At 45.2% G+C, this 12940-nt stretch overlaps 1 protein-coding gene across 1 annotated transcript; it reads right to left on the reverse strand.

Annotated features, from left to right (window-relative positions):
* Positions 1-11270: 11270 nt before the first annotated feature.
* KCNJ1 (potassium inwardly rectifying channel subfamily J member 1) lies at positions 11271-12389 on the reverse strand. Its single transcript, XM_035139660.1, has one exon. The coding sequence runs from the start codon at positions 12387-12389 to the stop codon at positions 11271-11273; it is 1119 nt and encodes a 372-aa protein (XP_034995551.1).
* Positions 12390-12940: the final 551 nt, after the last annotated feature.

Genomic DNA, 12940 nt, shown 5'->3' on the forward strand with positions numbered 1-12940 from the left:
GGGCGCAGGGCGCAGCACAGCTTCTACACAGCTCCGCCACACGACGCCCCCCTGCCAGGCCGGCACCCTGGCGCCCCGCGCCATCCAGCCTACCCCTAGAGCCGGCCCTGCCTCTGGTTAAGAACTTAATTTGTTCCGGAGGTCCGTTCTTAACCTGAAACTGTTCTTAACCTAACTTTAGCTAATGGGGCCTCCCACTCCACCGCACGATTTCTGTTGTCGTCCTGAAGCAAAGTTCTTAACCCGAGGTACTATTTCTGGGTTAGCGGACTCTGCAACCTGAAGCGTTTGTAACCCGAGGTACCACTGTATTAGGAAAAAATGTACATCAAAACACTGATGAATTTTGGTGAAGCCTTTTTTTAAAAAAAACAACTAAATTTCGCATCCAGACAAAGCAATGCAATCAAGTATTTCTTCTCTTGCTGCCTCCATCCTCTGCTGAGTGTTTCCTGATGTGGTTCATCACCTGACGGAAAGAGATGTGCCACCTGGTGGCCGTTTCACTCTAATCACATGGCCCTGAATTCACTTTCCTCAATCCTGCAGCTCCTCTCTGTGGCTTTCCAGGCTCCCTGCTTCTCTTGTCCTACCTCCCAAACCCCTGGCAAATGGATCACAGGACAGAACTGCTCACAGAGCCCTAGAAGTAACAGGGGAAGATTTGGCAGAGCAGGGGAGAGGTCTATAAAGACCCAGCACTCCCAATACATGAAACAAAATATATATTTTTCTTCCAGTAGCACCTTAGAGACCAACTAAGTTTGTCATTGGTATGAGCTTTCGTGTGCATGCACACTTCTTCAGATACTGTACACTGAAACAGGAGTCTCCAGACCCTTATATATAGTGTGAGGGTGGGGAGGGGTATTCTCAGAAGGGTGGTGGGAATTGTTGTTTGACTGATAGGTGTGGAAGCTCGTTGATGACTCTTAACGACAGCAATTTGTCTTACAGGAAAAAAACAAGGGGCGAGATGGCTAAAGATAGCTTTATCATGTATAATGAGATCAGAATCCAATGTCTTTGTTCAGGCCAGGTCTCTCCATGGTTCCAAGTTTGGTAATGAGTTGCAGTTCAGCAACTTCTCTTTCCAGTCCATTTCTGAAATTCTTTCGTAATAAGACAGCTACTTTGAGATCTTGTATAAAATGTCCTGGGAGATTGAAGTGTTCTCCTACTGGTTTCTCTATCTTGTGATTCCTGATGTCAGATTTAGGTCCATTTATCCTTTGGCGTAGGGTTTGGCCTGTTTGTCCAATATAGAGAGCTGAAGGGCATTGCTGGCATTTGATGGCATACACAATGTTAGAATAGCTAACTCAGTGAGAGAGCTAGAATAGATAGCTCAGTGAGAGAGCCAGGGCAGGGGCTGGATCCAACATGGCACCAAGCAGATGTTGCTGGATTCTAACTCCCATCAACCCCGGGGTTAGGGCTCCAACAGCATCAGGAGAGCACCACATTGGCCAGTCCTGCACTGGGTGACGACTATGACAGACCTCTATTTGAAGGGCTGTTAAGAGGGCAGCCTTCTATTCTCAGAGTGGTTTAACTATCAAGCCGGCTTCCCAAGGAACTCTGGAAATTGTAGCTGAAAGGGGAACAGTGGCGTCCTAACAAGTCTCAGCACCAGTGGTATTTTTCTGGAAAAAGAGGTGCCGGAACTCACTCCCTTGTTCCCTTATCATGCCAATGGCGCCCACCTGAGGTGCCAGAACTGAGTTGCGGTGAGTTCTGGCTGAAGAAAAAGCCCTGCTCAGCACCCTTAACGAACTACAGTTCCCAGAATTCTCTTTGGGGAAGCCATGACTGTTTAAAGTAGTGTTGTAGAAAATATATTGGAGGAAAGAGAGGGAGCGAGAGAAAGACTTCCTGGAGAAACATGAAGAATTAAGGAACCTGAACAAGGGCTGGAAAAGGAAGGGAAGACTCATTTTATGATTGATTGATTGATTGAGTGATTGATTGATTGATTGATTGATTGTGTGGCTGCGGAAATGGACCCCCATCCAAACAAGCCCCCCATCCAAACAATGACTATCATCAGTGCAGGTAAGAAAATTTTTATTTTTATAAAAAAATATATTTTATAGTACAGTTCATTGATTATTGCTTTCATTTTATGGATCAATGGTCTCGTTAGATAGTAAAATTCATGTTAAATTGCTGTTTTAGAGGTTGTTTTTAAAAGTCTGGAGTGGATTAATCCGTTTTGCATTGCTTTCTATGGGAAAGTGTGCCTTGGTTTTGGAACGCTTTGGTTTTGGAACGGACTTCCGGAACGGATTGAGTTTGAGAACCAAGGTGGCACTGTACTGTATTGGGTTATGAAGACTTGGGACTCAGCTACATTTGTCACAATAATATGTTTTGAACGCATTATAAACATCTAACACCAGATGGCGCCAGAGAGCAGAAAGGAATTTATATGGATGTAACAATTTAATTTCTTACATATTTATAGCGTTTTTAATCTGTGTCTAGATCCACCCTCTAAAGGGAAAAGTATTTATCTGCTTTATGTTGTCTTTTTTCCTCCTACTTTCCTTTTCAAGGAGCAACCTAACTTCATCTTAAATTCCCCTTTGGCACCAAAGCTTCTGTCCCCACCCCCACCCCATGCAACTGCGCAAAACCTGTCCCACTGGATATCAGAATGAACTCTGCCGTGGCTGAAGAACTGAGCAATGACAATCAGCCAAGATGGTGGTGGTGGTGACAATGACTACGATGATTCAAGGGAAACTTGGTGGCACTAATGTCCTGATGGACCTGAATCATTGTCATTTGGTGGGGGTGAAGAATCATTAACAGAAAGTGTTCCGGTTCCGGGATTGTCTAGCTCCAGCACCAGGGCTGGCCTATCATTAGGCAGAGTGAGGTGGCCACCCTCAGGCGGCAGATTCTGAAGGGCAGGGAGTGGCACGTGCTCTGCCCAGTAGATAGTCTGCTGCCCTCATGTGCCCTGGAGCACACCCTCTCATTGCCAGGGTTGAAGTAAGAATCAGTTGCCAGTTCAGCATAGCTGCCAAGTCTCGTGTTTTTCGTGGGAAACCCCCAGATTTTAATCCGTTTCCCGCTGTTCTCCCGAATGGAAAAAAATCCCGGAAATACCCCAGATTTCCAACCTGCCAGAGGCTCCATTTTAGGTGCTGGCACCGCCCGATTTCCGGTGCCCAGACATGGGTAGCGTGGCACCGGAAGTCGCTTCATGCGTAGAAGCGACTTCCGGTGCCGTGCTACCCATATATGGGCACCGGAAATTGGGTGGCACTGGCACCGGAAGTTGCTTCTACGCATGTCCAGACTGATCCCACATTTTTCAGCAGGAGACTTGGCAGCTATGCAGTTCAGGTGGCTTTTATGCATGGATTGGAAGAGTGGCCCTCTTGTCCTTCTCAGGCTGGTCCTGTTCAGCACACGACCTTAGGGAAGCCCACTCCATTGAGGGCTTCGTCCAGTGTTGCTGTTTGAAGTACTTTTGCTCTGAGTCCCTCACAATGATCGGAACACAACTGCAACACAGTGGGAGCCTGGAAACAGGCCAAGGCCTTGTTGTTCCTTGCCACTGCGAGGCCACCCGGCTTTTAACCTCTCCCCCCGCCCCTAGTGCCTGTTCTGGAAGATTACATTTATTTTTATCCTGTCAACTGAATTTTCTCTTAATGGCCATGGGATGTCAAAGTACAGGAAGAGTTTTCCTCCAGGATCTCTCCTGAGTGGACTCTGGGCCCTCCTGATAACCCTCCTTTCCTGACCTGGGACTTTTATCTTGTGGCAAACGAAGAGCCCGCGCTGGGCAGAGGAAATTCCACTCATTGTTTCTTAGTTTCGGGGCCTTTTCTGGGCTGCGCTATCTCCCTCCGCCCTGGTCCGCCACCTTCAGGATGGGATTGGCAAGCATTTCCTGCAGCGGTGATGTGCAAGAGCCCTGTGAGATGGAGCTGAGCTTGTTCCTAGGCAGGGGCGAAACTAGGCTTTATTACATCCTGGCCAAAGACCCAGTTATTTGCGTACACCCCTCTGGAGGCTTCGCCTGGGCAAAAAAAAACCCATCTAGCACTCTGTAGCTATGGCACTGTCCTAACTTTGTCATTAGTGTATTCCTTCGTGCAGCTCAGAAGAAAACTGCAGCAAAGATAAGTCACAGCTGCCTATTTCAGCCTATGCTGTCTCAAGAAGGTGGCTAACAAGGTGATGTGACCCCTGGTCTAGAACAAAGGATTCTCCTAAACTGAGACAAAAGTGTGTAGGTCCCCACTAGGGCAAAGCATCTGAGGCATTTTCACCATCATTTATAAAAGCTTGCAAGGCTGCTGGACAAAAATAGAGAAACAGATGATTGATTGGGCAAAGGATATTATTGATGGGGGACTGGGAAAAATTGTGGAAACAGAATATTAAGTTTACAGCATGTAATGTTTTGAAAGAAAATGTTATAAAAATGATGTACAGGTGGTATTTAACACCAGTAAAACTTGCAAGAATTTACCATACACATGATAATAAATGCTGAAAATGTAAAGCTGTAGAAGGAACGTTTTTCCACACATGGTGGACTTGCCCCATAGTAAAAGACTTCTGGGAAAAGATTTATAATGAATTAAAGAAGGTGTTGAAAAACACATTTATTAAGAAACCAGAAGCCTTCTTATTGGGCAGAGTCGGAAAAGAAATTCCCAAAGAAGATGTTACTTTCTTTTTGTATGCCACAACAGCAGCGAGAATTTTGATAGCCAAGAATTGGAAGACACAATAAATGCCAACTGTTGAAGGATGGCAGATGAAAATCTTAGACTATATGGAGCTGGCTGAACTGATCAGGAGACTCCGCGACCAGAGAGAAGAGATGGTGGAAAAAGATTGGAAGAAATTTAAAGAATATCTAAAGAAACATTGTAATACAGTGGTACCTCTACTTACGAATAACTCTACTTACAAATGTTTCTACTTACGAATGGAGCTCCATCCGCCATCTTGGATGCGGTTTAGATAGGATTTTTTCTACTTACGAATTTTTAGACAGGATTTTTTCTACTTACGAATTTTTTCTCCCAATGCATTCCTATGGGATTTGACTTACAATTTTTTTGTACTTACAAATGTGCGTTTGGAATGCATTAAATTCGTAAGTAGAGGTACCACTGTATTTTAGGTTGAATATAGATTTGGAAGAAGTTATAGGCTGTAATGTAAAGTGTGTAAAGAGTTTAAAGATAATTTGAAGATAAGATTTTAAAGGGTGAACAAGTAGAAATTATGAAAATGAGAATTGAAAAATATCTATAGTGAGGAGTTAAAAGGTAAAGGTAAAGGGACCCCTGACCATTAGGTCCAGTTGTGACCGACTCTGGGGTTGCGGCGCTCATCTCGCATTATTGGCCAAGGGAGCCGGCGTACAGCTTCCAGGTCATGTGGCCGCTTCTGGCGAACCAGAGCAGCACACGGAAATGCCGTTTACCTTCCCGCTGTTTACCTTCCCTTACCTATTTATCTGCTTGCACTTTGACGTGCTTTCGAACTGCTAGGTTGGCAGAAGCTGGGACTGAGCAACGGGAGCTCACCCCGTTGCAGGGATTCGAACCGCCGACCTTCTGATTGGCAAGCTCTAGGCTCTGTGGTTTAACCCACAGCGCCACCTGCGTCCCTTGAGGAGTTAGAAGTTACTAAAGATGAATTACAATGAACTGCAGATAGGGGGGATTCGAGGAAGTCGCCCTAAAATGGTAAACAAAGAATAAGAATTTGTAAAGATAGATTATTTGCTGTATGTGTATTTTTTTGTTGTGTTTGTATTGTATAGTGTGTAGAGGTATTTGTTTTTTTTTTTTTTGTTATATCATATGTGTTCAGAAAATCAATAATTTCTGGGGGGAAATAGAGAAACAGAAATGTCTCCTTTGCAGACTCCTAATCTGCAAAGAGCATGGTTCCAACAAGAAGAGCCACAGGAAAATTTTGTGCATGCTGGGTGTGAGGTGGAGTTAAGTGTACAATACAGTGGTCCCTAGGTTCTCAAACTTAGTCCATTCCGGAAGGCTGTTCCAAAACCAAAGCCTTCCAAAACCAAGGCACACTTTCCCACAGAAAAGAATGCAAAATGGATTAATCCATTCCAGACTTTTAAAAAACAACCCCTAAAGCAGCAATTTAACATGAATTTTACTATGTAACGAGACCATTCATCCATAAAATAAAAGCAAGAAACAATGTACTGCAGTCACACAATCAATCAATCCGTAGCTGAACTGGGTTCCCCACAGTCACAAATACAAAACAAAAAGCCGCAAAAACAAAAATGCAAAATAAATAGCAGAAACAGACAGACCTCAGCGCAACACTCAAAAGGGAAGTGTGGCACTCAAATCCCGGAAGCATAACACTCAAAACGGAACACATTCGGCTTCTGAAAAAGGTTTGCAAACCGGAACACTTACTTCCAGGTTTGCAGTGTTTGGGTTCCAAGTTGTTTGAGTACCAAGGCATTGGAGAACCAAGGTACCACAGTAATTCACCTAGGAGTAATGACGAATTTTTAGAATCATAAAGTTGCAGGGCTGGAAGGGATTCAAAGCATCTAGTGCTGCCCCATGCAACAAAGGAGTAATCAAAGAAGGGAGCTTTGTGAAGAGTCAGGGCCCGGCATGGTGGAGTTTGGGCTTTGACCAGGCAAGGATCCAGGCTCAAGCTTTAGCCCTTCCAGTTTAAAGGACCTCAGCAGGAAATGCTGAGGTGCCTGCCTGATGCCACACAGAGTTGCTTATGAAAATAAAACAGTGGCATGCAGACCTGCTACTTGGGACTGAGGGTGCGGGGCGGAGAAGGGGACATTCGATTCAGCTTGCATTTAAAGGCAAATCTTCTGGATTGGCACTTTCTGAAGGAAGAAATGAAATGAAACACAGCTGTCCCTCGGAATCCTTATGCCATCGGATTTTGCAGTGCATTTCCCCAGCCAAGGAAAGTGTAAAAAAAGGCAAAAAAAGAAGAAGCATAGATTTGTGAAAAGAACACCCTCAAACCTCACTATGTTGGGGAAAATATAAATATATGGGGAAATACGCTTTGCAAAAATAAGCAGTTTAGGCAAAATTGCATACAAAGTGTATAGCTTAGGAGAAATTTGCTGATAAATTTTTATGAGGACTTTTTAGGGGTCTTTTAAAAAGTTACATACGCATTAATTCCAAGACGATCACTTGAGTAATGTCCTCTTTTGACCTGAAGGGGGCTTCCTTCTGCAACAAAAGAGCCTGCGTGACACTTCTTTTTTGTAAAAAGAGATCGGTTTTTGCCTGCCAAAGGGGAGTTACGATCTCATGCAAGACGACTCCTCCAGCATTAGAATGTCCTTTGTGGGATTACTCTGAAGTAAGCATCAGAGCCCTTGGTGAGTTATTGCACCCAGTAAAACATGATCAGGTTCAGGAAGAGTCAGTACCACTCTGTACAATCTCTCCATTAGGAGGCTCCTCACTCACTTGTGGTTCTAAGCAATGTTGGTCCTGCTCAGAGTAGAACCATTGACAATAATGGACATGATTCACCCTAGACCTAGTAATTTCAGTGGATCTACTCTAAGTAGGGATGGTGGGGGGAATTCAGTTCAATTTGCATGTAAAGGCGGACTTATTGTCACTTCCAAAACAATATTTGAACTAAAATGCAACCATCCTTTGAAAATTGCACTTCTCCAAATTTTGCAATTTAGTTCTCTATTAACGTGTACAAAATTGTGTATACTAGGGCAGGTATCTTCAACCTGCTCGGGCCCAGGACCATTTTAACCCAAACATGCATTTGTGGATCCCTTTCTTAATCTTTTACCATATACTTGCATGGTGGTACTGTTCCTGTTATGACCCACCTTGAATCAGGCTATGCCCCACCAGTGGCTGCCAACCCACCAGTTGAAGACCAGCAGACTAGGGCAAAGTGTGCATAAAAAGGCATATATCGATGAAAGCAACATGCAAAAGTGCATATATTTGGCAATATTGCATATGGAAATTATTTTTTCAATAAGATGCAGGTGAATTTTCGTAAAGACTTTAAGAAGCACACACCCAAAACAAACAAACAAAAAACCACAAACTGATGTGAAAATGTGAAGAACCGAACTTTAGATTGGAAAAGTGAGAAACTGAAATGGACTGATTGAATCTGTCAGGTGAAAGTTTCAAAATTGGGCATCGCCCACTGGGGAGAGGACAAGAAAAGCCCATTTCCATAGACGTGGAGAAGAAGGTGGTGCAACCGAGTATCAAGCGAAGCCACATCTACCATCCCATCAAATATATCCTAACCAATGACTGTGAACCTGTCCCTGTTGCATCTGTGGGAAGAAAACCAAACGTCTCCGTCTGCCCACGACTACAAACTCCTATCGAAATGTGGACAGTATGACATCACACTGTTATTACATCATAAATATCGAAGGGAGGATAAGGGGGAATGGGATTAAGGGAGGCTTCCTTCCCTCTTCCTATTTTCAAAGGGTTTATTTGTATTTACCAATCCAATCGGTCACGGTAAACACCCACAGGAGCTAAGTCAGGGCAGCCTTTCCGGATTTTTCCACGTGACACAGATTGTATACGCAAATCTTTTGGTACCAGATTGCAGCATGATGCCTTTCACCTTCCTGATAAACATTTTGGCTATTTGCATCCTGGCCCTTTCCCCACACATTTTTTGAATACAGCTGCTCAGTGTTCTGTATCCTAACAGAACCCTCGAGGGCCAAAATCTGTACGGTTTAGGGATGAGGTCTGCTTGAACCATAGAACCATAGAATTGTAGACTTGGAAGGGACCCCAAGGGTCTTCTAGTTGAATGCCCTGACACCAATTAGTTTCCGGGCCCAATTCAAAGTGCCGGTTTTGACCTATAAAGCCTTAAACGGCTCAGGACCACAATACCTCAAGGACCGCCTCTTTCCATATGAACCTACCCGGACCCTGAGATCATCTTCTGATGCCCTTCATTGTGTGCCTCCTCCTTGAGAGGTCAGGAGGGTGGCAACATGAGAAGGGGCCTTCTCTGCAGTGGCTCCCTGTCTGTGGAATGCTCTCCCCAGGGAAGTTTGCCTGGCACCAGGGCCGTCTTAAGCCCATTCAGCGCCCTGGCGCTAGGTCCCTCCAGTGCCCCCCTCCAGAGCCTCTCCAAGGGCCCGGGAGTGCCAAGCGGACAGCGGCAGCAGCGGGAGGCCACCTCCGAGGACTCCACGCTGCGCCTCCTTCTTGTTTCCCCAGCGCTGGGTTCTGCTCAGTCAAGCTTCGCCACCAGGGCATGCACTGCGGGACCAGCAAGAGCTGCTTGGGCGCTGTGCGCACGCTGGTGGCGAAGCTGGACTGAGCGGAACCCAGCGCTGGGGAAATGAGAAGGACGCGCAGCGCGGGGTCCTCGGAGAAGGAGCACAGTCCTGGCCAGATTGCCGGAACCCTGCACTCACTTGGCACCCTTCCAGCGCCCTCCAGTGCCCGGCGCCATGGTTCTCCGCGCCACTAGCCTCTATGGCTAGGACGGGCCTGTCTGGCACCTTCATTATACACCTTTAGGCGCCAGGAAAAAACGTTCCTTTTTAACCAGGCCTTTGTCTGACTTGATCTACATCCTATACCCTTTTGCAATGTTGTGTGTGTGTGTGTGTGTGTGTGTGTGTGTGTGTGTGTGTGTGTGTGTGAAGGGGGGCTATTGGGTTGTTGCTTTTATTTTTATTGTGTATTTTGTGGTTTTATATCTTGATTTTATTCTGTGAACCTCCCTGAGACCTCCAGGTATAGGGCAGTATATAAATTCTAATTCTAATAATAATATTAAAAATACCCAACTCCCCCATATATATATCCCATGCATTCCATGCAAGATTCAGTGACTCATAGAATGACTCTCCCCTTCTTGGAGTCTCACCAACGATCTGGATATCATGCAACTTCAAGCTGGTGCTTATTGAGTGGGGAAGAAGTCTTGCTTGCGTGTGAAACATTGAAGTTCCTGCCCATATGTAGATTGGAGGGAGGGGGAAGAACCAATTTAGTTCAATAGTGGATAGCATGCTTTGTCTGCAAAAGGTCTCAGATTCCACCCCTGAGTCATTTCCATGTAGGGTTGAGAAGGGCTCATGCCTGAAAGCCTGAAGAACCATTTCCAGTCAAGGTAGCTCAGCCTTTCCCAACCTGGGACATGTCGCATGTTGTCGGGCAACTTCCATCAGCCCAAACCAGCCTGGCCAGTGCTGAAGAAGGATAGGAGCTGTGGTTGTCAATGGACACCATCCATCTGCAGGGCACCAAGCTCGGAAAGGCTACTAGTGTAGACAAGATTAAGATAGGTGGACCAATGACCTGACTCAGAGCAAGGCAGCTTCCTATGTATAAATCCACCCCAAAGTTCCCAAAAGTGTATTGTAGAGGTTACAGGTAGGTAGCCGTGTTGGTCTGACGTAGTCGAAACAAAATACAGTGGTGTCTCGCTTAACGAATGCCCTGCTTAACGAAATTTCCGCTTAATGAAAGGATTTTTCGAGCGGAGGTTGCCTCGCTAGACGAATTCGTTTTATGAAAAATTCGTCTAGCGAATCGCGGTTTCCCATAGGAATGCATTGAAATTCAATTAATGCATTCCTATGGGCGAAAAAATTCCAAAAAAATTTCAATGCATTCCTATGGGATTCGCTAGACGAATTTTTCATTATAAGAAAAGACCCGTGGAATGAATTAAATTCGTCTAGCGAGGCACCACTGTAAAAAAATTCCTTCCAGCAGCACCTTAGAGACCAACTAAGTTTGTCATTGGTGTGAGCTTTCGTGTGCATGCACACTTCTTCAGATTCTTCAGATGTATTGTAGAGGGTTAGACTAGATGATGCTTTGGGTCGCTTCCAGCTCTTCTATTACTACTACTACTACTACTACTACTACTTGCATACCACCTTATCCCCACAGATCCTAAGGTGGTTCACAACATACAATTCTATTACTGTATTCCATTAATCTGGATGAAAATTTTATTGGACATATCAATTTACCCATTTACATAAAAGTCTCACAAATATATAAAAATATATAGACTGTTCTGTGACTATAAACAATAGGAAGTTAGCAGCACCCAGGGATTTGCTGCTGCGTGCCCTGCCCTGGTAAAGTCTCAGTACCCAAACAACCCAGTCCCTTTTCCCTTCTGTACTCAGAATATGCTTAGGCTTCGCTGGAGCGATATCCTAGTTTCTATCGAGAAGTCAGCATTCCTGTCTCACCGACTGAAGATTACATTTTTGTGTCATTGGTTTCACCGACTCCTTGAATTTGGAAGCCGAGGTTGTCATAGCCCATCTTTGCTTTGGCTTTGGCATCTTTCTCGTTGTAAAGGCAGAAGGCACAGTGAGGGGTCTCCACCTCCACAGGTTTGCCAAAGTTATGGAAGTCCACCCTGTACTTCCCTTCTTTGGTCTTGGAGACGATGGGAGCAAAGCGATAGCCCCACAGCACCTCCTCAGCGATGTAAGAGGTCCGCACTTGGCAGGTGGCACTGGTGGATTCCACCGTCCCATCTAGAAACACCACCAGCTCAAAGTCGTGTTGAAGGATGGTGTCTGCCGTCATGTGGAAGAAGGGGCTGTGCTTGTCAATGATGTGGTAGATGGTCAAGGGGGAGATGAAGAAGAGATTCTCGTTTCCGGCATCGACTACAAAGTCTATGTTGACTTGGTCCAAGATGATGGTCTCCCCTTCAGGTGTGATGGTGGTTTTCAAGAGCTTGCCATAAATGTGGCTCCCAATCAAAAGGCTTTTCCGGAGGTTGGCCACCCGGATGAGGAGACACAGCTTTCCGCCACGCTTGCTGATAACGGCATTCTTGCTGAAAGTGATGGTTTTTGCCCTCTTTTTGGGCCTAGAGATCTTGGCCAAGATGGCCCCACACATGAACGAGTTGATGATAACCCCTAGGATAGACTGAATGATCAGCAGGAAAATGGCAGTGGCGCACTGTTCTGTAACACACCTGAAACCGTAGCCAATGGTGACCTGAGTCTCCAGAGAGAAGAGGAAAGCAGACGTCAAACCATTTATGTTGTCAACACACGGAGTGTGGTTTATTGAAGGGCTGAACTCTGGCAGATCCTGGTGTATGTAGGCCACCATGTACCAGAGAAGGCCAAACAAGAACCAGCTACCTAAGAAGGCTGAGATGAAGATGGTCATCTTATATCTCCACCTGAGGTCCAAGACGGTGGTCCAGATGTCAACCAAGAAAACAAATCTCGACTGTTCCTCTACATTCCCAAACTCTATGTTGCATCTTCCATCTTTTGATACCAGTCTGGACCTTCGCCTTTTGTGTTCCACCCAGAGATGGGCGAAATGCTTCTGGAAATATTTAAGCATCCCCACCAGCCACTCTGGATAAGCAAATGAAAAAGAGTAACATGGAATAAACATTAGGACTGCAAGTAGCTTTTTTAAAAAACAAACAAACCACCACCACCAAACAAATAGGAATTGGACCATTTGCAAAGGATTTCAATGGATTCGTGAATAAACAAATGTGTAATAGCCCAAGGGAGCATTCCATAGTGGTAGTTAGCTCAGGTCGGCATGGAAATTTGAGACTGTTCTGCTTCATGGCTCTCCTGTAGAGCAGCTAAGTAGGCATTTTTATCCTTCACTCTCATGCAGGACCAAAAGTCACAGCAAGGTCATACAACAGCAAGGTGGTTCCCAGGGACACGTGGTTTGGAAAGTACTTTCTGCTTGGTTATTGTTGTGTACATTTGATGAAGGCAGCTGCGAATGCATGAATTAACCGTGCTGGATGGTGCACGCAGTATGAGCAGCAATAATGGAAATCCTGCGGTGTATTTTATAAATGTATCAGTCACATCTCATGCATGCATGCAATTCATCGCTTGGTGCTGATGAGGGATCTGAGTGACGAA

This window comes from Zootoca vivipara, chromosome 15 (assembly GCF_963506605.1).
Source record: "Zootoca vivipara chromosome 15, rZooViv1.1, whole genome shotgun sequence".
Classification (NCBI taxonomy): domain Eukaryota; kingdom Metazoa; phylum Chordata; class Lepidosauria; order Squamata; family Lacertidae; genus Zootoca; species Zootoca vivipara.

Bases quoted from the DNA above. Each gene is read 5' to 3' on its own strand.
- KCNJ1 (XM_035139660.1), bottom strand. From the start codon at position 12,389: ATGCTTAAATATTTCCAGAAGCATTTCGCCCATCTCTGGGTGGAACAC.